The sequence below is a fragment of the Carassius auratus genome, unplaced genomic scaffold (assembly GCF_003368295.1).
Source record: "Carassius auratus strain Wakin unplaced genomic scaffold, ASM336829v1 scaf_tig00214233, whole genome shotgun sequence".
NCBI lineage: Eukaryota > Metazoa > Chordata > Actinopteri > Cypriniformes > Cyprinidae > Carassius > Carassius auratus.
In genome coordinates, this window is record NW_020527570.1 from 1 (window position 1) to 25,460 (window position 25,460).

A 25,460-nucleotide genomic window follows, 5' to 3' on the forward strand; every position below is an offset into this window, starting at 1 on the left:
AAGAAGATTTGGCTTCTCTCCTCTCCAGTGTGGTCGTAAACTTTACGACCTGCAAAAGTGGGGGTTGCAGAACATGGCTCTCTTTGAGGAAGTTAAAGTGAGGAAAAGACATTTCTAAAGTATAAGCTTGCAACTTGTACTCTTCATCACATAACAAGGATTAACCATTTTATGCAATCCATAAACATAATTAAAATACATATTAATAATAAAATGAAAGTAAGGAACTTATACGAAAGTTCCTTTGTCTCCAGTGTTGGAAGAATTTGGGTTGGGGGTTTTCGTTTCTTCTTTGAAGGCTCGCATGGGCACGTAAATAGTTTAAGTCCAGCCAGGCTGGCATTTAGTACCAACAGTCTGATTTATAAACAGAATTTAACCCATGAATCGCTGACCTGCATATCTGTTACATCTCCCCTTTACGTCAGATGAAGTCCCTGTGTGGACATCATCGGACGGCAATCATCCCGGATGGGCAGATGACAGGTGAATCGTGATGGTCATGCAGCAGGTGGGTCATGATGACAGGTGGTTCCTGAAGCTGAGGATTCAGCTTGGTGAGGTTCGGTATTGTCTTTGACTTTGCGTCCCTTTTCGGGGATTCCATCGGAGACCTCCAGCCACAGTTGTCGTGAGTTTGGCTGTAGAGGTTTGCATCTCGTTGAGTATCCTGTATAGGATGAAGGTCACGCCAAGAGTCAGGGCGGGACCAATGACGGTGGAGATGCACCGTGCAGTGTCGGCAGCAGTCCAGGCTAGGACCGCAGATGACTGGTTCAGAATGGGCTGTCGAGACAGTGCTTGGAGGGCTGTATCGACAGGAGTAATGTCAATGTGTTGGGTGGTACCTTTCAGTACTTGGTCCAGCAGGTTGGCACGGGTGGCGGTGTCATGCTGGTCGTAGGTCAGCATAGCTTGAGCGCACAGGAGTGTTGACGAGCCATCTGTTACCCACAATCTCTGCTTGCGTTTCTGTGACTTGTGTACGAGGCTTGGCTTCGGCAGGGCAGCGCGTATCGCTGACCCAGGGTTGCAGCTCGCAGATTCCTTCAGAGTTGTGTCTGAGGAAGGGTTTGCTAAGGCAGAGATAATGAATGTCTTTGGTTAAAGTACACATGTGCATGTTTGGGGGCAGGTACAGCTGTGTGTTGCTGTCGTGGTAGGCCCCCACATTTGGAATGTGTGTTTTGGTGTGGGTGTTGCTCTTCCACATCCTGACACTGACAATGTCTTTAGGTCTGTAGACTTGGTTTGACTCGCTGATGAGTTGGTTCAGGAGCACGTTCACTTCTCTCTGTTTGGGGTTTACGTGCCGTAGGAAGGCGCTATCCAGAGAGTTGGCCAGGTGCATTCGTAGCAGGTCAGCTGGCATGGTGATGGTGTAAGACAGCACAGTTAACACAAGGCTTAAGGTATCATGTATGGTGGGGGTTTTACTCGTGGTTAGGCTGTCTTTGGAGGAGCTAACCTCCCACAGCATGTCTGTTGTTAACGCTGTAAGCAGCTGAGTCTGGGTAAAGTTCTTCTGGAAGACAGTAAACAGTGGTTTCAAGGAGTTTTACAGTCTGGTTCGCTGCATTGACACTGGACATAACAATGTAAACATTCTGGCGGCAGCAGCGCGGCTCTAAGCAAAGCTCCCGGGAACTGTTTGGAGCGGTGGTGGTGTCCACCTAACTCCATTTGTGTAACGTCACTTTCTCATGTTGGCTGAACAGGTGTTTGACATCGGCCTCAGTGTGAGTGAGGGAGTCCTCTCTCCATCGGAACTTGTACAGCTGTATTCGGTTACAGTGCTGGGGTAGTGTGCCCTGTCATCGGTAGTCAGGAGTCTCAGCGGTTTTCTCTCGGTGGCAAGCTGTCCTCTCTTTGGCTGACAGCACGGCACGGCAAACCACAGCAGCATCCTGGTACAGATAATAGGAGAGAGAGAGAGAGAAAGGGGAGAAAGAAACAAACAAGGCCTGTCTTTGGTTGGACAGGACAGTCTCTTTGCTTCGTGGGCGGCGACTGGGTTTAGCTCGCCTCGCCCATGTTTTGCCACATCTTGCTGCTGGCATGAACGCTTGCCTCAGTGTTGTGTCAGTGGCTCTGGTGCTGCGTGGTGCAGCACATGCTGCGTCATGGAAATATATTGGCCTTATCCCCCTTTTGCTCCGTGGCATTACACGCCCTGGCATTGTGATGTCAGACGGTGCACAACCCACAATATTGTTCTGTGCACGCAGCATGGTTTGTGTATCATGCAGTGGTCTGGGGCTTTGGTTGTCAGTGACTGTTGACTGGTTGCCAGGGTGGATGGAGGGGTCTGAGAGGTGGTAAAACAAAGTCATTATCAAGGTTTCAGAAGCCCGCATGTCCGCTATGTTGGTCTGTGTAGACAACGGAGCCTGCGTAAGCGATTCTGAGGTAGGCAGTTTAGCTAGTAAAGTTCTTGTGGTGTAATCAATCACTTCAACCTTGAATGTGGGTGGGTGGGTTGGGAGTGACCACAGAATGTTGTTTAGTGTGCCAGTTTTGGCAAGGGTGTCAGTGTGATCTTTAAAGTCCTCCGTCTAGACTTGGTAACTTTGAGTGTCCTTTTTCCTTCTTCCAGTACACGATCACATTGTGTGTTTTTGTGTGTTATCACATTGCTGGAAACAGGTGTTGGTGTTTGACATGCTTGTTTTGCAAGTGTGAGTCCGAGTTCCACACATTCAGGTGAGGATTGGAAGAAACCCAGCGTGTGGTGTAAGGTTTGACCACCTTGCAGGTTGAGTCGAACCAGCGACCCCTTTGGTGTAAGCTGGTACCACCGTACCCTGTTTGTTGACTAAGGTACAGAGGCTTGAACTTGGGCCTGTTGTTAGGGGCGTTGTACTCATGGCTGGCTGCTGGGGTTCCCGTGACCTCTGTGACCTGAAACCGTCTGGCTCTGTGGGAGTTCCCGTGACCTCTGCGACCTGACAGTCTGGCTCTAGCACCTGTGTGGCTGGAGAGAAAGAGGTTCTCGCACTTGAGCAAAGTCTTTTAGCTGTTTGAAGTTCAGAAAAAGGGTCAAAGTGTTCTAGCAGGTCTTTGCTCGATGAGCAAATGTATGAGTGTTCATTGGTGGGACATACATGAGATGTATTAGATTCATCGGAACGAATGTCAGGTGAATGGAAACAACCTGTTCAAACTGGATGTCATCCTGTCTGTACACCTGTACATTCAGTTCATAAGTTTGAGGTGTAAGAGTTCGATCTTGTCTCTTAGCTTCAAATTGGAGTCTTTTGGAAAGGTAAGATGAAGATCACCGTCAGGTTTAATCCTGTGTCGATCAGGTCTTCCCTGTTGACTCCTTTTGACCCACCCCCTTTTTGACAGGGCTGCCCAGGAATGTTTGGCATTAGGGCAGGTGGGACGAATCGGTGGGTGATGAGGACCGGTCTTGTGTAGCTCGCTGCGAAGGCAGGGTAGTCAAAACAGCATTTTCTGGTACCTTGTGTTTGTGGTACCTGGTGTGGAGGACCTGTGCTGTCTCGTTCAGTTAGCTGTAGCTGTTGACTGTGGAGCTCGGGCAGTGTTCTGGGTGCTTGGGCTCATCTTCCTTGCGAGTATTCATGTGAAGAAGATCTTTCAGCACCCTCAGGATCTCTGCTGTCTCAGACCGTGGCTGCACTGTGTTGCCCTCTGCTGGCTTGGAATGGTATTGACTCTCTGTAAAGATGTCTGTGACTGGGTGTTGTAGAGCGCCATCTAGGGTTAACTCCAAGCAGTGCTCAGAGACAGAGACGTTGGGGTTTTTCACAGTCTTTTCACAAATAGTCTTTTGCTTGGTGCAAGCTTTGGTGGCTAAAGTTCCGTAACTCTTGTGTAGTTCTGTTACGGGGACACGCTGGGGACTCTGAGATGAAAAACTCCAACTGGCATGTAGGTTTGGGAGGAACAGAGTTTTAAGTTGAAATCCTGTTCCATACCTGGTTCGTTGCATGCTCCGAAGTAGGTGTTTCGTAGCTGACTACAGAAAGTCTGTGGGTTTTCAAATCGGCCCTGTTTGAGGTCCATAGCAATAAGGAGCCCATGATCTGAGTTTGGATCAGAGAATTCAAGAATCAAAGTCTGTAGCAGTTGCTGGTAGTACGCTTTGACAGTCTCTGGTTGACGATCCAGAAAGCAATGCACATCACGGCTGGACGTGATTTTTTAACAGGTACAATGTGTTCACATCTGTCACGTTAGCGACAGTTTGCAAATGAAGTCAATGGCTTGTAAAGAAGCATGAACGTCATGTCCTCCTGCAGGATCTGGATTGAATGTAGAGATGCTTCTGGCTAGCTTGTGAAGTTCTCTGTGAGCAGTGCAGGGTTTGGTGACATGCGTTCTCTGGAAGGGTTCTCTTCCCTCCGTTGTTGACAGATGTTCTTGCAAGCTGGCTGGTGATTTCTTAGAAGGGAGATTACACCCCCTTTTCCAGCTCTGGGTTCTTGGCTGAAAGGGTTGGAGTGGCGGCCCGGGAGAAATTTTGTGGTGTGCGTTTCTCCGATCCAGCCACTCTGTAATCTGTGAAATTGTCTCAGTTCTGTGTGAGCAGTGTAAAGTTCATCTTGGAGCTTGTCTCTCTGCAGAGTAAGCTTGTGAATTTAGCTCGGGCCGCTTGCAAGTGTGTTTGCAGGCCCAGGTTTATAGTCTCTTTCTTTCAATTCAGTCTCTGCTCTTTTTAGGAGAGCGTCGCCTTGCTGGAGTTTTTTTGTTGAGTTCTTTTCTGGCTTCTCTCTCCAGCTGTTCTCTTTGATCTGTGTCGAGGCGAAGATCTTGCAGGGCATTGTGAAGTCTTTCAACTCCTGTCTGTAGCTCTGGATCTGTGTCGTCCTCTTTCTCGAGCTGGTTCTGGGTCCTCGAGGAAGAAGCTGATCAAGATGACTCTGGGTTGGGGCCTGGTCCTTCCAGGCCTCCTCCGCGATGTTGCTCCGTTCACTGAGCCGTGCCTGGGCGACGAGAATGTGAACTAGGCTTCTGAAGATCCTGGCGAGTTCTCTGTAGTAGTCGCTTTGGTTTGGATCGCGTGCCATCAGTTCATCTAGCTCGGTGTCTAGTTGCTCTGGGTGCTGCAGGTTACTGGCGTCCTTGGGCAGGAAGGGGGTCGTCACTGCTTTCAACCATGTCGAGAGGTGGCCCCGTGGACTGCTGGACTGGATGCCTGGAACATCCTGATTCTCTGTCGGTGAGAGAAACACAGCACACACACACAAAAAGACCAATGCAAGTTCGTTCTACGTTTAACGAGCTATATTCATACGGGCTGTGCCGTTTATGAGAATTTTGGGGCTGACTGATGCAAACAGTCAGACAGTTAAGTAGCCAATTAACTTGGGTCAACGAAGGACCTGAAATGGAGATTTGACAGGCAGTAGCCTAGCGGGTCGTGTGATGACACCGGCTGCTGGTGGTCGCTCTACTATTTAACTTCGTTGGTGGCTCCCAGGTTACTGTCTCTATGTGAAATGAAAGAAACAAATCACAACAGAACAGAGGGTAGAAAAAGATCAAAGTGAAACACAACACTTGAAATGAGATGAAAACAATAGAAACACAATGTGTTAGTGGGAATAAGGAGGCCTAAGCCTACTGCTAGGTTTTAAGATAGGGCCAACAGGTGAGTGGGCTATCTGGGTAGGAAACCTAGAAATATGGTGTGGCTTAAAGAAGCAAAAGGGTCAGAACACTGAAAATATATCCGGGGGAATATCTAATATTCTGTGGCTTATAATAAGTGGATAGGTTTTATCATTTTTGTTTCACCTGGTTGAATTGAAGTCATTCAGGTGGGAACCAGTGGCTTGGTCAACCTCCCCGGTGCTCCCCAAACACTGAACCGCAGTGTCCCCGGTCCTCCGTTACTCTGGCGTGTCGCAGGACAGCACGGCTTGTGACTTTTAGCACAACCTTTGGAGTGCCAAAATTGCTGATGTCTCTTGAGACAAGAGGGACCGAGTTTCACTCGCAGCCAGTATCGGTAACACCGGTCGGGCAGCCTTGCTCACTGGAAACCTGAGATGACTGTCCAATCACCAAGGGAGTTCTACAATCAAATACACAAAGGATGAACAAAGGAAACTTAAAGTTAATTAAGGTTTGGTTTGTTTAACATCAATTGAGTAACTATATGTAGAGAGGAAAGGTAACAGCTTTACCTAATCATGATAAAACAAAACAAAGGAATTTATGATAATAATGGTAATTATCAAAATAACCTAAGTCAAAAGAGAGAAGAAAAATAATAAACCTCAAATAAAAAGACAGTAATGAAACAAGGGAGAAGGAGTAGCTGGTTTTCACCACAAGGGGGGGAAAGTACTGCTTCTCTGTCTTTAACCTGCTGAGCAGAAAACTTAATTCAAATTAAAAATTCAAAACTGGTTTAAATCAAAATTTAAAATAAGCATGTAAGAATTAAAAGGAAAATCTGAATAATATCCTATAATAACCATTGATAGCTTGTAAGTTATCATTAATGATCATGAAATTAATCAAACAGTGTGAGATTAATCAAAGAGGGTAAAAGTGGATATTCAATTCAAAACAGAATGGAAAAGACAGAGGTCTGTTAGTCGATTTAACAGGAGACTGCCACTAGATGGCTTACCTTCTAAGTGGGTCAATCAGTGGTTGACCTGAAAACATCTAGATTTCCACTATTAACAATTACATTTTAATTCAAATCATGTTTGAACTAAACTCAAAGTAAATGTAAACAGTCAAAGGCAGGGAACATTCTTTTGTTTCCCTGTAATAATATTCGCACGAGCAAAGCTGTAAATGCAAATAATTATCGAGAATTTAGACATCCAATTCAAATATACATCACAGGGGATTATAAATTAGCAATCAGAGCGCATTATCTGAAATGGCCACAGGTTGGCAGCTTTGCACTCATGCAAGCTGGAATCAGAAAGCAGGGTGTACCCTGAAATTTCTAACCCACACGTTCCCTCTAGTGTTTAGATAGAGGAATTACAATTTCAATAGGACTTAGAATTTATCTGATCATTTGTCAGGCTGATTTTCTGCATCAAAAATCACAAGTAACAAACAGAAAGTTTTAATTTCTGAGGTGCTATATATTCACATAGGTTGAAGAAGGATCCGTTCACTTCCAAAACACAAATGTAACAAAAACAGGAATTTTCCAACTGTTGACTCCAATAAACATTTATCAAAATCGCACTTATGATTTAAATGTTTTAGGTTTAAAAATCGGGTAGCTAAGCCAATTTTAGACCAGGAGTTTTTATCGTTTTATTTTTGAATATCATTGTGGTTTACCACAAATTCAATAACGATATTTAATAACAAAGCCTTTTTACTGAATCAGAGGAACATCGCTCATGTTCAGATTTACATGTTGCAACTAATAAAAGATTTCTTCATCTTTTAATTATTCATATTAAAATGTTCTCACTGTAAAAAGATTTTGGTCTTTCTTAACAGGATACTTTTAACATTATACTGCAGTTTATTTTCATTAAAAATAACAGTGACTATACTGTTAAGTTTCTACAAATACCTAGCGCTGACTGACCAGCTTTTTGCCTCAGTCAGTTGAGTGAGTTCGCGTCTTGCGACTTATCTCACCAGTAACGTTACATAATTTCATAGCGCACGTGCAGAAATTATTAAAAACCATATACACAGATTGATTGCTCACAAAACGAAGTTTGAAATAGCCGCGTTCCTCCACCAAAATGTAACAACAATGAGTTTTACATAGTAATTAACTCAAATGATATATAGGGAATTTGAATAATTAATCAAAAATTTGATTAATATATATCTCAGATGACAGTTACATTTAATTTTATTGATTATGAAAAATAGCTCAATTGCCAATACCAATACTAATCACAGGGCACTGTAATTTACTCATTAATATGTCAATATTACATTCTTCATATCAATTATTGTGATATCTCTTAACCGTAAATTACTGCAGATCAAACCGTGGTATGTCCAGCACACCACTGTAGACCTATCAATTTTCAATAAAGTTATCACGCCTTATAATTCAAGGAAAAGTATTCTCTGGCCATGAAAATATTATCCTATCCTTATGATAAATTTAGTTTCTAAATTTAGAGCTTGTAGCTAAAGACCAAAACATTTCAGTGACTCGTAATGTGAGTGGGGTGGAGTCCAGGCCAATCATTTTATATATGAGTTTTTAATAATTCAACTAGTAATACATCAAACTACAAATCACACAGAGTAAATATGCGTACGAAAATACAGACAATAAACATTTACAAGACATAACGGAATCCAAATAAAAGAGAGAGAGAGAGAGAGAGAGAGAGAGAGAGAGAGAAGTGGAGAAAGCGAGAGAGATCACAGAATGAGCTCAGGTATGAAAATCAGTCAGTAAACCTTAGTGGAACCAACAACAAATCAGATCATAATAACACTTTAAACCAGCATTTAAATCTCCATAGAGAAAGTGATACTTGCAGAAGTGTCCCATGTGAGTGTGGCGTGAGATCGGCGTCGAGCTTGTGAGCTTTGCGCGTTGAAACAGCCATGTGCCATGAAACGGAGGCCATGTGACGCGCGTGCACGCTGCGCTTGGCGTGAGCGTGGAGCACGTGGTCCTTTGTTCTGTCCTCGCGCGGTATTTGAAAGGTTCAACAAACATTGTTCCAGAATTCGTCTTCCTTGCGTGGAGAGGCGAATAGTTTAATAAACTTAGTAAAGAAAAGAAAAGAAAACGAACGAAACGAAAGCTTCCAAAGGAGCCATTAAAATGGCTTTTTCTCTCAGCCCCTGTGCTGAGGGGGTTCGCGCTATGAGCGCGGCCTATGGCCGCGCGGAAGCAACGTTGGAGAGCAGCGTGTCCGAGAACGGAGAAGAGAAAGAAGAGCAACAAGAGAGCGGAGAGCGAAGAGAGGGTGGACCTTGTTTGGTCAATTCTTATAGCTTGAAATAGTTCACGCCCATTTTCGAGGGAGCATCCAATGAATGTCCGCGATCTGAAGCGGAGGGAAAGTTCCTTTGTCTCGGTTGAGACAACCCCCTGATGATTTAGGGCCTGTCCGATTTCATCAGGAATATTAAAGCAAGTTCATTATTCCAGATTAAATACATTTTTCATTACTTTGCTCTAGATAAATGGGTCTGTCAAAGCATGACGATTAGAACAAGACTAAACATAATAGGTATATGTGATCAAAACATGAAGTTACATTAAATATGTGTAATTCTACATCTGAAAGATTTGCTTAACACATGATAACACTGCAGATGTTGGGAAACATCTAAATGTACCAAAAGGGAATACGTAATACATTTATACAGCATAAAAACTAACAGGTAACAAATTCATTCCATAGAATGCATTGGGGAGAAGATTTGGCTTCTCTCCTCTCCAGTGTGGTCGTAAACTTTACGACCTGCAAAAGTGGGGGTTGCAGAACATGGCTCTCTTTGAGGAAGTTAAAGTGAGGAAAGACATTTCCTAAAGTATAAGCTTGCAACTTGTACTCTTCACATAACAAGGATTAACCATTTTATGCAATCCATAAACATAATTAAAATACATATTAATAATAAAATGAAAGTAAGGAACTTATACGAAAAGTTCCTTTGTCTCCAGTGTTGGAAGAATTTGGGTTGGGGGTTTTCGTTTCTTCTTTGAAGCTTGCATGGGCATCGTAAATAGTTTAAGTCCAGCCAGGCTGGCATTTAGTACCAACAGTCTGAATTTATAAAACAGAATTTAACCCATGAATCGCTGACCTGCATATCTGTTACACAAATGTTGAAGAAGTTTGTAAATGGAAAATAATTTGAGACATCAGCTAAAAAATTATAACTAACAAGTTGCGGACATAATCGTAAAATAAATTACACAATGCTTTTATTCAAAGGTCCTCTAAAAGTGCAACCCAGACAGCAACATAGTGTTGGCCCAGATCCGGCCCACATCTGGCCCGCATGAAATCCATGTGGGCCAGATGTGGGCCAGACCTGGGCCGAAACTGCTTGCTGTCTGGGAATGTGCTTACTTTTGTGTAAATTTGTAACATGTTTTTCTTTTCACTGAGCATGTGCTGAGCAAATTAAATATAAAACTATGAAATGTGTTTTAAGTACATGAATTAAAGCTGAAATAAAATTTAAAAGGTAAAAAAAAATGCCACATAAAATTACTAATAATATAATATAATATAATATAATATAATATAATATAATATAATATAATATAATATAATATAATACTAAAATTACACTGGGCTGAATGAGTAGTTCTAATCAGTCCTACAGTTTTTCAAATGTGAAATGTGTGTGTGTGTGTGTGTGTGTGTGTGTATGTGTGTGTGTGTGTGTGTGTGTGTGTATGTGGACCCAGCAGGCAGCCCAGAAGACAACATCTTTAGTTGCGTCTCATTAGCAAATAAACACATCTCTTCCTTTAGCTGGAGGAGTGTTGTGATTAAACTCAACACGAGTGAGCGTGGCTGTCGTCTGCGCTCATGTTTTCACCACGGATTGAAAGAACAGAGCTTCACTGTCTGAGTCAAGTCAAGAGTCGTTCACTTCTCACATCTTCAGCCGCTTCTAGCAGACAAACACAAACACAGGAGGAGGATCTGATCTATATATATATATATATATATATATATATATATATATATATATATATACCTGATAAATAGTTAGCATTCATATTGTCATCCTTGCATTGACTGGGACTCAACTCCGTGATGACCTTGGTGTTGTTTATCATCACGCGCTGCAGGAACATTAACACCTATCCCAACACCTTCAGTTCTGCTGACCGTCATCCACACACAAACACACACCTGCAGAAAATCAGCTTCACTCAATCACTTCATTCAGAGCATTCACGTAAATGAACAACATAAAAAAAGACTTCATATTTATTGAGTGTTTAGATAAAGGTGGTGTGTGTATTTTTTTCAATGTTAAACACATTCCCTTATGCCGGTGTGTGTGTTGTAGATCCGAGCGGGTGAACCTGCGGCCATAATCTCCCGTGAGCTTTCCGAACAGACCAAGGGTCACATCCATGCGGGTGACATCACCTACACGGTCCGGGCCATGGGTCACCTGATCGACCTGCTGGACGTCCAGCTCAGGAATCTCACCCCCGGAGGAAAGGACAGCGCCGCCCGGAGCCTCAACAAGGTACTGCGTCTAATATACAACACTAATACACAGTATCTCAAGTCAAATGTTTTAGTAGAGCACTATAAACACTGTTTCAGAGCAGCTTTACAGAAGATCGTGATGTTGGTTTTTATGATATCTTAATATCTTCATAAGTCATTTAAGTCAAGTCAAAGTCACCTTTATTTATTTAGTGCTTTTAACAATACAGATTGTGTCAAAGCAACTTTAATATTAGCATTAAATAGGAAAATAGTGTCTCAATAATGCTAAAGGACAATAGTAAACACTTAATTTTCAGTTAAGGAGCCAAAACCTAATGGGTGACAGAATGGAGTAAAATCTTAGGAGAAACAAGGCTCATCAATTCAATTCTAGACTGCAGCAAAGTCAGATTGTGCAGAGGACTCAGGGGGTTGCTGTGATATTGTCCCGGTGGCCGTCTGAGACAAGGTCTTTACAGTTGTGTAGAGCTGAGGGATAACATTGTGCAATCTGAAATCAGTCATACTCGATCACACCACCTTTCAATATAATGGTTGCTCAGCTTCTGCCAATGCTTGCACAGAAATGAGTGTCAAATGTGTTTGGACTGTGAGGTCAGAACATCCCGGACTGATTATCTCATCCGTAATGGATGTACAGTCAGCCGGTTATTTTCACAAAATAAACCCTGACTGGGTGATTGGGACCTGGCGCAAAGCTCATTACCCTGCAGCTTACCAGTTAAATAAATAAAGGGACATGACATATCGATCTGAGCTGAAATGATTCAGTGATGTGAGAAGAAAGAGAGCAGAACCAATCTGATCAATCTGTGTATCGTGTGATAATGAGCGTCTGATTGTTCAATGCGTTACACTGATAATCACAGGCACACTGGACTTTTCTTTTTCTTATTGAATAAGCACAAGAAACAACTTGAGGTTCTTCAGTTTCACAAAAACAAACGAAGCTAAGTGTCTTTCAAAGATGTGATGCCTCCAACCTGACAAACTTGGGCAAATCCACCCTTGTGAAAAAAAAGTGTGCTTAATAGTACAGCAATAATAATACAGTATGTGAATATCTACAGTATGTATTGTGTAATGTTTTAGTAAATTACATATTTAATTTATCATAAATACTTGTTAGTACATTCAGCAGTACTTTTGACGACAGTATATGTTATTGAAAAAATTCATACCGCATTTTAATTTATACGTTCACACTTAAAGTGTATTTTTTTATGATAAGTATGCTAAAGTATACTTCTTTTCCACAAGAGTGCAGTGACTAGGGGAACTTTAACAATGACAACAATGTTCTCAAACCTGAAAAGTTTTTTTTTTTTTTTTCTTTGCATTTTTGAAAAGTTTCGTATTTAGACGTCAATAAAGTCAAAATGATCCCTATTCACAAATGACTAAAATGACTGTACAATAACCATATTGGAGACAATAACAGAGAAGATAACCATATTGAAGATGATAACAGAGATTATACTAATATAGGAGATAATAACAGAGACAATAACAGTATTGGAGATAATATCAAAGAAGATACGGTTTTAGGAGGAGATAGCACAGCTTTGTTTGGTGGAATTACACAATACTGTGTCTAAAATGAAACACAATATTAACTTCTTGTTCATTTAATTATCAAATCAATATCACATTTGCAATTATTCGGAAAAACAGCACTCACACTCAAGTAATATTGCTAAACTATGTCATATGATATAAATAAGACAAAACCTCATACAGGGCGTTTTCTGCCCTCATATCTTGAATTTCAGATCATATAACTACATTGTCATCACAGAGTCAGTCGTCCTGCATCATGATCATCAGTAAGTGCATCAGTGTAAGACCATGATCAGATCTGGGTGGGATGGGTTTTAGCGTGATTAATCACACAACATTATTTCATTAAATCGACAGCCCTACTTGTTAATATTATTATTATTATTACTGTTTGACTTGACCAGAAGAGAAGCGGAGAGATAAAGCGTCCTCTTTGACGCAGTCGGTGTGGAGAGCCGCAGGAGGAGGAGAGCAGTGGGTGTTTTTTTAATGATGTCCGTGTTTGTCAGGATGAATGATCCCCTGTGTTTCTCCCCGCAGTCAGACTTCTGTTTAAAAATAGGTTTAAGTTTGGTGAAGAGAAGCTCTCGCCGTCCTGAGGCTCCTATCGCTCCGAGGACTTTATGCGGCGTGAATAATCATCAGCGTTATTAAAGTTTCCACGGAGTTAAAGAGCTTCGCTTTGACGCTGTTTTCTCCAGACGTGTGTGTAGTTTGTCTTCAGACACTCACAGAACAAAGACCGTTCATTCAGACATTGTGTGTGTATTAATATTACACACAGGATCCAAAATGAACAATACAAGAAACTGAGTGCCAGGAAAACGTGGCTTTGGAGAGTAAATAAAATAGTTGGCCAATAACATTTAGGCTGTTGATTAATTTAATGAGGTATTATTTATAAACTGTAATAGTATTTATTAACATTTGAATGAGCGTTTATGTTCATCTTTTCAGTATTTATAGAAAATCTCTTAGTAAAAATCTTAGTATTTTGTCATTTGCTTAAAATATTTCATTTAAACGAAATACTTAATTTCTTAGCTTTATAGTTCTTCATTCACGATTCATTCATTTACAAAAAATAAATAAATAAATAAATAGATTGTTTCTTTTTGTTAATGTAGTTTTTTATGTTGTTGCAAGATGGTAGATGATAGAAGTTATTCATTTACTTCTTCAGATAATCTAAATATAATATATTTTAAGTAAAATTTTAAACACCCTTTAATGAATGACCTTTTCTTGTGTTATCAAAGTGCATAAATTAAAGATTTTATTTTATTTTATTTTATTTATTTTTTGGTCAAAAATCTCCTGAATTCCTCCATCCATTAGCAAGTAAATGCTAGATCCTGACAACACACACACAGACACACACACACACGTGCGTGCACACACACACACACACACACACACACATACACACAGAGACACATACACGCGTACAAATACACACACTCACAAACACGCACACACACGCACACACTCACACACACACACACACACACACACACACACATTCAGAGCACTGCTTCTGGTTCCTGTGGAGTAATATGTTCCTAATTAAAATCTACATGTCACTTTTATCCGAGGCTTACACTGCATTCAAAGTAGACGTGTATCAGTTGAATCAAAGCCATCATCTTGGTTCTTCTGGTGACACTGAACCGCTCAAGATTAATTAACTTGTCTGTGAGGAGTGTGGAGCACAAACACCTGTTTCCACGCGTCTCCTGAGTTATTCACACTTGGTTTCCACCCACAGTTCTGCAGACTTCACGTTGATCAGCGCTCACACTTTCTGACGAGGCCGTCACACTCTTCATCATAATTAATCGAAGCGGTAATTTTAAACTCAGGTTGCTCTGAGCTTCGACTGCTCTGTGTGAGGCGTCTTCAGCTCATCCTCACGAGTGATGTGCTTCATCAGGGATCTTCAGAGAAATATTCAATAAATAATGGTCATTGCACACACAAATATTGGGTAAAATTGTGCAGTTTTAATTACATGCAACTGTTCTTATTTATCCTTTTCAGCATTTCAATTAGTCTTATTTAAAAACTAGTAGCATAGTGTTTATTGATATTATGAAGTTAAAATTTTTGCAATTTCTTTGTATGATTTTGCCTTTTTTAATTTCCTGTTTAGCGTTCATTTCTTTTTTATTTCAGTTTAAGTCATTTTAATACTTTAACTATAACTTATTTAATTTGGTTGTTGAAGTTTTGATTTTGACTGCGATGCTACTATTCTTATTTATCCGTCTTATTATTATTAATATATTATCAAAGTAGGAATTTTTTACTTAGTTGCTGTTGAAGCATTTCCCATTTTCGTCACAAGTTTTATTTGCATGCAAATATTCAAAACATGCTAATTACAATACCTTTTCAATGTTGAAGCAGTGATGTTTTACTAATATAATGTGTGCTTTTATACTTTCAGTTTTGATTGTAATTTTAGTTTCATTATTAGTCTGTCATAACCAGACGTGATACAACCAGATTCTGTCCGCATCACATTATGCAGTTATGAAACATGATAAAACCAATCATAAGTCACAGTCTGTATGTAATCATATTTATAAAACAATAGTTTTCCCCTCATTCAGAACTCATGAGGTGTTTGTCCGGGAAAACTCTTGAACTCAGTTTGAACGTTCCTGTTTCCTTTCCATTTATTTTCAAGCTCTGAGTTAAATGATCCATCATATCTTTCATTATGACCATTAAAGCCACGCAGAACTCAAATGAACCCTTCTCTGATGTTATTGAAACTCAATCAGCACCTGATCTGTCAGCTGTGAAGTTACAGAAGTAGAAACCATTATAACTATCAACACTGAACGACTCTCAAATGCCACTCTCAGAAAAATATAAGGTACAAAAGATGTCACTGGGACGCCGCTTTTACAAAATGTCCAAATATGTACCATTAAAGGACAAATATTTACACTGGAGGCACTAAGATTGACTCCTGAGAGTGTCTGGAAGGAATTTGGTGTCAACTATAACCAACATCTGATCCCACAATGAAGAAATTATTGATTTTACCTGTATTTTGACTCTTGAATGTTATTATGTTGTTGAATTTATCATATAATGTCTTTCCAGTTCCTTTCTGCTGAGTTTCTCTTTCAGCGGCCGTCTCTCTTCTGACATCCTGAAGTTTCTGTTCAGTCTGATTCGTTTCCTCTGGGTTCAGTGGGATGTGATTCCTGCTCTTCCAAAGGCTCTTTCACACTGAACACCAATGCAGTTATCAATGGATTCCTCTGGAGCTATAATGAAATAAAAGATGAAATAATAGAGATACAGTGTTAGCATCTCTGCTTCATTGTGTTCGGTGTGAAAGACCTTCAGACTTTGTATTTTCTGCTTGATACTAAAGCGCTTCTCTTTGGGTTTCAGCTGCAGAAAAGGGAGCGCTCGTGTCGATATTTCGTCCAGGTATTTTCCTCTTTATATTTGCACCGCTATCATGCTTTTCTTCTCATTCGCACCCGCCTCATGTTCCTCCTGTTTCTTTTCTTTCCTTTTCTTTTTTGTGAGGTCATGTTGTTGTCATTTGAGGCCTTGACCAAATTGAACCTTCACCTTTGCAAATGACCCTTAATAATAATCCACTCGCTCTTAAACGCTTGCATGAGCGAACACAGCCTACGATCGCATGAACACGCTCGTCAAAAGCAGTGCACTTTAGCATGCTTTTAGTGCAGAAATTATATACTTAAGTCTGAACTTTTAATTGCAATTAAATGAAAATGTATTATACAGTAGTTTGGGTTTACATTAAATGCAATTAGTTCAACCTTAAAGAGTTTTTGACCCACTGAGGTAGGATTTGACTAGATTTACATGTAATTTCATAATTATGTCTTTTGAAAATATATTAAAGTACTGCTGAATGTACTGACAAGCATTTAAGGTAAACTATACTTTGATATAATTTCAGTTGAAAGGTGCAGTTTAGTTGATTTAACATATATTGACTTTAAATGTAACATTGGTAAAACATGTGCTTTAGTATGTGAGCCAACACATTAACACATTCCTTTTAAAACACAATGATTTCAAATGTATTTTAAAGTTTTAAAAGAATTTGACACAATTACAAAAATGCACTTTTTAAGTGTATACAAAAGTGTGTTCAGGTATAAAAGTGTCTCTCTTTAAGTCACTTAAGTGGCCTTTCATTAATATTACACTTTCAGCGAGTACAGTTTATCAAAAATACACTTTTTTAAGATTTCACAAGCGCAGCATTTTCAAAAGCAAATGCCATTATCGGTCAGCTCCTAATTGTATTATTAGGGAAGGATCTAGTTTTGTTCTCGGCCTCATTATTACCCATGACTCTGTGTTTTTGCATCTGTGAGAGCAGCTGTGCTTCTTATCTTTTGAATAAACTAGTTTTAGGTCACGTTTGTAAGCTGTAGGTGTCCAGGATTGAGAAGCACAGCTGCTCTCAGATCTGCTCTGCTGCTGACCCTGTCAGGTCATGTGACCCTCAGCCTTCCCAGCATGCACTTGATGATTGTTGAGCAACAGCTGTTTTGACCCGTCAGAGGTCAAGTAGACTTGATGAAGTGTGTGTTGGATGTGACGTGTGTTAGAGATCTTCATGACTGCTGCTGAAGACGCTTCATCTGTAATGTGTTTCTAGTGTGAATCCGAATCTGTCTGGTTGGCTTACATTCACTTGAACTGAACCGCTGATATTGACTCAATACAGAACGTAACTTGTGTACATGATGGTGCAAAGCATATGGGTGCCAGATATAATTCACATAGAACTGGAAAAATGTAGTTATTATTTTCCAGCATTACTAAATTTTAAGACCTACTCTGTGTTTGTGATTTAGTTTGAACTAGTGTTATTTAATATTATTTTTATAGTTTTTTTTTTTTTTATTATTATTATTATTTGTATATTTTCAGGTTTCACTTTAATTTTAGGTTAATATATATATATATATATATATATATATATATATATATATATATATATTTTTTTTTTTTTTTTTTTTTTTTTTTGTGCCATTTCTTTTAGTTTTTCAGATTTTTTAATATTATGATTTAGGTTTTTTTGTTTGTTATTTATTTTATTTTTATTTTTTTTTTTTTTTTTTTTTACTAATAATATTAGTAATTAGACATTTTAGTTCATTTATTTAAAATGAATATTTATTTCAAATATTTATTTAGAATGTAAAATCTTTAATTAGTTTAAGCTTGCAATAATAACACTGAATTCAGTTCATGAGGTAATAGTCAACATAAACAATTGAAATGATACATATAAAGCCTGTATACTAAATGATATAAGGAATACATTAATAAATTAACAAGGACACATTAAATTGATAAAAAAAGACAGTAAATACATTTATAATATTATAATTTTAAATTGAAACATCAAATAATTCTGACAATTAAAATGTTGATAATAATCAGAAATGTTTTTTGAACAGTAAATCAATATTATACTGATTTCTGATGATCATGTGACACTGAAGACTGGAGTAATAATGCTGAAAATACAGCTTTGATCACAGAAATAAATTACATTTTAACATAGATTCACATAAAAAAAAACGATATTTTAAATCATAATAATATTTCATAGTTTTAACTGTTTTTAATCAAATAGATGCAGCCTCGGTGAGCAGAAGAGACTTCTCTTACAAACATTAGCAATTCCAAACAGCAGTGTATATGTATCATAAAATCCATTAATTTTTTAACAATTCTTGACAATTTGTTAATTGTCAGTGAACTGAACTCAAGTTTAGTTCAAGTGAGCATGACAACATCACACAAGTGCTAACTCTTTCTTAAAACTCTGTATGTTATATTTGTCAGAAAACATACTGTACATAACAATCAGAAAAGTTATTCCAGATATTAAGAATCAATAGATCTGCTTTTGCGTCTCAGTAGACGTTGTGCACAGAAAAACAGTCGTTCAGGAAGATTATTATAGTTGTGTGCTTCCAGAGCAGAGTTTGACTTATTAATAACGGTGATGGATCGATCCTCGACCCGATCCGGCGTTCAGAATAGATTCCTAGCGCTGTGTTAGAAACCAAAGCTCAGTGTACATTACAGGTACAGAGTGTGCTTTACTGAGGGGAAATGGGTTTGATGTTTAAACTATCGATGCCCTTCACAATCAATAAACGACCTGCAACAAACTGAGCCGCTGTTGTTCTGAAGAAAGAGATGTGGATGAGTCTGGAGAGCGTTACAGCGTTCTCCACAGAAATACTCTGTGTATTTCTCAGCCTGTATACCTTCTTTTACAGTTTACACACAAGGTTATTATTGAGAATATGGGGAATATAATTAAATAAAGCAATGACGAGAACAGATTGATTCATTCCTTCATCACTGTTAAATGTGATATTGTATGCTGCCAGACGTCGTTGATACGTCTATAAAAGCATCTGCTGAATGCAGAGATATTAATGTGTTTATACACTTCTATATGCATCTGTTTTCTGTTGTGCTTGAAAAGCTGCTCAAACGGAAACTGCAATCAGGATCAAATGATGTTAGTCTAGACCTGTGGGACAGTATTTGATACTAGGATTGCTAAAGGAGAAATTGTGAAGAATGTCTTGCTGCTCTTTCCCCGAGCAATTACATTGAGAACAAAGCTTCAAAAGGAGGCACCTTAAAAGAAGCATAAAAGCTATTAAAATAACTCATAATTGCAATTCTGTGGAAAAATAGTCAGAATTGAGAAAAAAGAGAGACTTTATATATATAGTATTTTATATATATATATATATATATATATATATATATATATATATATATATATATATATATATATATATATATATATATATATATATATATATAGTCTTTTATATATATTTATATATATAGTCTTTTGTTCAGACAAACTCTCAGTGATCAATAATGTCTCAGCAAACCCAGTATACACTGCTGCAACATTGTTTTAGTTATACTTATTCTGATACTAATGCTTGATTGACTGCTATTTATTAAATATAAATATCTTCATCAATCACAATTTAAAACCAAGGCCGTATTGTGAAGAGGCTGATGAGATTCAAGATGAATTCACAGAATATGTTTTTCTGATCCTTCATACACGGCTGCATTAATAGATACATAAGTGACCATACAAATGCAAATGAGTTGAGTTTACAGTCTGACATTCACAGATGTGTTTAAAACCTCAGCAGCACTTGTGTGACGTGTTTTATATGCTGCTGCTGTTCAGTATTATAAATTATTAACTGATAAACAAATGGTTTAACGATGCTGAGAGCTGCTTTATGTGTTTGTATTTGCCTAAACACATCCTGTGAGAGTAAGAGCATGTTCAAGCAGTAATACTAAGCAAATGTATGCACTGGTGTAAATGGTTTACAATTCATCAACCATACAAACAAGCAAATAGAAATATGTACAAATTCCCCATTTTTTCTTTTCTTCTCTGACTTTAAACGGTCAAATCAGTTTTTTTTTTTTAACTAGCTGAGTAGATTTTAAATATTTTGCTTATGTTTCTGTTTTTGGATGAAGCCAGCCATACTCTCTTGTTTTATTTATTTTTTAAATGCAGGCTGTTGCTATGCAGTTGCTAGGATGTTAAGTTTAGACTAGTCAGTCTGATGGGTTTGAAATGTAGCAGCTCATTTTTCCTCGACACACAGCTCGATCGACAGTGTTGTCAGAGATGGACTGCTGTGGTTTGGCACGCGCCGGCTGGTGTGTGTCTGACGGGACTTTAATGGAGAATCAGTGTTTAACAGGATGTGATGTTTAAAGATGAACGTGACCTTCCTTGAGCCAGTGTGATGATTCTGAACGAGAGACGGACGAACAGATCATCTGCTGCTTTATCAGTGCTGTCTGTAAGCCAGGATCACACACACACACACACACACACACACACACACACACACACACACACAGTCAAAAAAAGAGTTTATTTCCTAACTCTGTAAAAAAGGGCATTACAGGTCGGTCTGGGATCTAAATGCTCAACATTAAAGCTGGATGAAACAGAGAGCACAATATGAATTTCCTACTGCAGTAAATCTGATTGGACACACACATGCGTTTACTTCTTACTTTTCCTCTGTACGTCTTTGGAAAAGTGCAATATGAGTCGAGCCGGTGTCTCTATGCACAGCATGAGAGCGCATGCAATGCGTGTTTTAAAATTAGAACTTGTATTAAAAACACAATATGAGTTTTCTGCCTTTCATAACTATCAGATTGATCAGCGACACACACACACACACACACACGAGTTGTAATGCAGTCTGGAAGTCATTCGTATGTATGGGAAGGACCATCTAGATGAGCGAGAGCAGAATGTGAAACAGATATATTTCAGGAGTTGTTGGACTTTCTGGTTTCTTCCTCCTCTCTGCTGCTGTGTGACGTGATGATGATGATGATGATGATGATGATGATTCAGTCCTCTGTGTCCGACATACACTGAACACCTGTGCTGCTGAAAATGTGAGGCTGAAGCTGTCAGGAGAACTGTCTGAGAATGACCGGAGGAACACAATAAGAGCGTACAGTATACACGGCCTATTCTTAGGGCTGTTAAGATGTCTTGTGTTGTCATATTATTTTCGTGACACTTGCGCACTTTTCCGCTGCTACAGTATGTGAAAACACATGCTATATAATATTAAATATAATGGAAAGAAAATCTAATAATTAGCAATAATTAGTTAATAATAATAAAACATTTTTGTTATTGTTATTATTACTTGTACTACTGCTAATAATAGTTAATAATTTATACATTATGATTATTGGTATTAATAGTATTAGTAAATAATATCATTAAAAAAATCTATATATTTATTTAGTTTGTGTTTTGGAGTGAATTGAGACATTTCTTGGTCAGAGATTTACTCTGTAGCTCTGTTTTAGTTATTAATTTTTGGTTATGCCAGTCATAGAAGATATATTTCTGTACAGATTAAATGCTGCTAAATATGTAATTTTTATTTTTATTAATAGTTGGGAATTAGCTCTTGTTGATCTACATTAGGGAAATTGTATCTCTGTTTTCTCTAGGGTTTTTTTCTGCTTTAGTTATTCATTTTTTTATTTTATTTTGTATGATGGCTCATAAAGCAGACATTTAAATCACCTCACTTGCATCGTGTCGGAGCAAGCTCTTATCGGCTCATCTGCATCACAAATCTCCTCACAATCCACATGCATTCATCTCATCTGCATTGACTCATAGAGCACTCGTTTAAATTGACTGTGAACCTGCGATCAGCACCAAATGTTTTCTGTATGAATATGCATTGTATGAATGAATTGGAGAGAACTGACTCTGAGCTCTGAGCTCAGGCAGCCTGACCTGGGATCAGTGTTTAATCTGTTGGCGTTCCCGCCGGGCTTTGTGAAGATCTGAGGTCAGGTGCTGCTAAAGCTGCTCACGGGAGGATCGAACCTGTGTAAGCCGCGAGACAGACCGGTTCAGTTCGGCCTGAGACGGTTCAGAGCTGCCGCGGATTACAGAAACATTTCAGCGCTCACACACAGAGCAAGAGTAGATTAGTGCGCTAATGACAAGTGTGTGTGTGTGTGTGTGTGTGTGTGACTCAAACTCATCCAAAGCATCAAGACACACTTCAGTTTTCGGAATTATTTCAAGAAAGTCATCAGTGATTCAATAATGTTGTAACATTATCACTAAAAGTGTGAAAATATTAATTAAATGCATTTAGGATGCATACAATACTGGCATATTAACCGAAGGCCTGTTTTTTATTTAATTTTTTTTTTTTTTTTTTATATATATAAAATCTTCAAAACTAAAATATAGAATTATAGAATGTCAAACAAGCACAATGTAACTATAACTTCAAATATTAACAATTTTATTCACATTATAATTTAATAAGAAAACTATATAATATAATAAGAAAACTATATAAATTACATTACATTTTCATTTACATTTATTCATTTAGCAGACACTTTTATACAAAGTGACCTGCCAAGAGGGAATTGCAATAGTCCAGCCTGGACAGAACAAGCGCTTGAACAAGGAGTTGTGCTGCATGTTCTGAAAGAAAGGGCTTGATCTTCTTAATGTTGAATAAAGCACATCTGCAGGATCGGACAGTTTTAGCAATGTGGTCTGATAAAGTCAGCTGATCATCAATCATTACTCCAAGGCTTCTAGCTGTTTTTGAAGGAGTTATGGTTGATGTGCCTAACTTGATAGTGAAATTGTGATGGAACGATGAGTTTGCTGGAATCACAAACAGTTCTGTCTTGGCAAGGTTGAGTTGAAGGTGATGGTCTATCATCCAGGAAGAAATGTCTGTTAGACAAGCTGAGATGCGAATAGCCCCTGTCGGATCATCAGGATGGAATGAGAGTTGAGTGTGATCAGCATAGCAGTGGTATGAAAAGCCATGTTTCTGAATGACAGAACCTAATGATGCCATGTAGACAGAGAAGAGAAGTGGTCCAAGAACCGAGCCCTGAGGCACTCCAGTAGTTAGATGTTGTGACTTGGACACCTCACCTCTCCAAGATACTTTGAAGGACCTATCTGATAGGTAAGACCAATGAAGTGTGGTTCCTGAGATGCCCTTTGCCAGTAGGGTTGATAGGAGCATCTGGTGGTTAACCGTTTCAAAAGCAACGGACAGATCAAGCAGGATAAGTATTGACGATTTGGATTCTGCTTTTGCCAGTCTCAGAGCTTCAACAACTGAGAGCAACAGAGTCTCAGTTGAATGTCCACTTCTGAAGCCTGATTGGTTGTTGTCAAGGAGGTTGTTCTGTGTGAGAAATGCAGAGACTTGGTTGAACACAGCTCGTTCGACTGTTTTATCAATGAAAGGAAAAAAGAAACTATATATAATATAGTATAATATAGCACTTTTCATTAAAATAAATCTGAAATATCAATACAAACGATCAATACAAATTATTATAAATAATCAGTTAATGGGCCACTCCTGCTGTTGGGTGGACGCAGGCACAATGAAGAATATATAAACAGATCCTTTTAGTGCTAATCCACAAGATGAAGAAGGTCTAATACACAGGGAAACATTCAGCAATAACTGACAGACTGAATAGACAGGAACTTCAATACCTAGGCAAATAAATATAATTAATTTTACACAGGTGAATCAAAAGACACGATCAAGGGGAACAGAAACTAGGTTCAGGGAGCACATGAGGGAAGAAAATATAACAAAAGGGTCTGTAAGTGTGACAGACAGCAGCATTTCAAATCTTCATTGGTTAAGTTAAAGCACTAAAACTACTAGCTGAATACATACAAATGAAAAATAAAATAAAACCTACATTTTTATTTTTCTAAAAAAATACCAACAAATGAACTAAAACTGAAATATATATATATATATATATATATATATATATATATATATTTGGCCAACTTGGCATGACTGAGATTTATGAGGTGCAGATGTACATTTAACATTGAGCATGAAGTTTCACAAAGCATCGTTTGTGTGAAAAAAGAGATGTACAGTGGAAAAAAGGATGACTTAATGGCAGGTTTTGTGTCTAGTTGATCTGTTCTTTCAGCAGCAGCGCTGTTTGACATAAACACACAAATGCACAATCAGTCCTGCGCCTGTAAGTTTCTCTTCTCTCTTCTTTTCTCTTTCATACTCTATTGATCAGGATCCATGAGGTCAGCGCTGATCGGCGGTCTAATGTGTCTAACGTGAGGTTGGAGATCGTTGGCTGCACTTGTTTAGGCTTGGGCTGATTAGCATTCCCGCGGCGCTTTTGGCCCGTAGCTTTTAAATGTTTAATTGGCAGTGCTGCTGTTGAGTGGAGTGATGAAGTTTTGATGATGGGGGTTAAACATTATTAAAAGGCTGAACGATCGGCCACAGCTGTAGATCTGTGTTTCTGAGCATACGCTTCTTACGCTGCTCACTGATCTCAACAACTTGATATCCAGCATAGCAGAAACCAGAGCCACGTGTTAACTGACTCTGTTTGAGTGTGTGTGTGTGTGTGTGTGAGAGAGAGAGTGTGTGTGTTTGTGTGTGGTACCATTTGTCATGTTATGTTCTGAACGTGGTTTCCTGGAAATCAAGGTTCACATCTTTTCCTCTCATTGGTTCTCATTCACTAAGCATGCATACACAGATTTGTTCATCATGATGCATCTATCAGAAATGCCTTTGAGTTTGTAGCACTGCACTGACAGACGTCCCTCTGAAGGGCTTTCTGTGTCAGTAGTGTTTCTTGAGGATGTTAAGAGTTCTGGTGTCTCTGTCTTGGGCGCAGGCGATGGTGGAGACGGTGAATAACCTGCTGCAGCCACAAGCGAGGGAGGCATGGATGGAGCTGTCGAGCGGAGATCAGTTGCGAGCCGCCACCATGCTGCTGGACACTGTCGAGCAGGGCGCCTTCGTTCTCGCAGACAACCTGCTGAAGACCGACGTGGTGCAGGAAAACACCGAAAACATCCGTGAGTCATGCATTCTTCATCAATCCAACACGTGCCCTTGACCTTGCTTGTGGAAACCTTCCCTGCTAATGAAAGTCACTGTACAGACAAATATACACAATCATACATGAAAGACTTCATTAGCTCTTTTTCTCTTGGATGCTTCGTAGACTTCTCTTCCTCCAAACAGTGGTCAGGAAAAAGGTGCTTAGCACTTGTATGCGTTTTAAACAGTGTTGGGAACGTTACTTTAAAAAAGTAATTAG

The 25,460-nt window shown here is 39.0% G+C and overlaps 1 protein-coding gene across 1 annotated transcript in view; it reads left to right on the top strand.

Annotated features, from left to right (window-relative positions):
- Nucleotides 1-10,980: 10,980 nt before the first annotated feature.
- The window catches only part of LOC113091575 (adhesion G protein-coupled receptor L3-like), a gene marked incomplete at its 5' end in the record, with an annotated part of 77,145 nt that continues 62,665 nt past the window's right edge, over nt 10,981-25,460 (top strand). The window contains 3 exons of the mRNA XM_026257138.1: nt 10,981-11,166; nt 16,128-16,166; nt 25,032-25,215. Coding sequence (XP_026112923.1) covers nt 10,981-11,166; nt 16,128-16,166; nt 25,032-25,215 — 409 coding nt within the window. The remainder of the gene's footprint in view (nt 11,167-16,127; nt 16,167-25,031; nt 25,216-25,460) is intronic.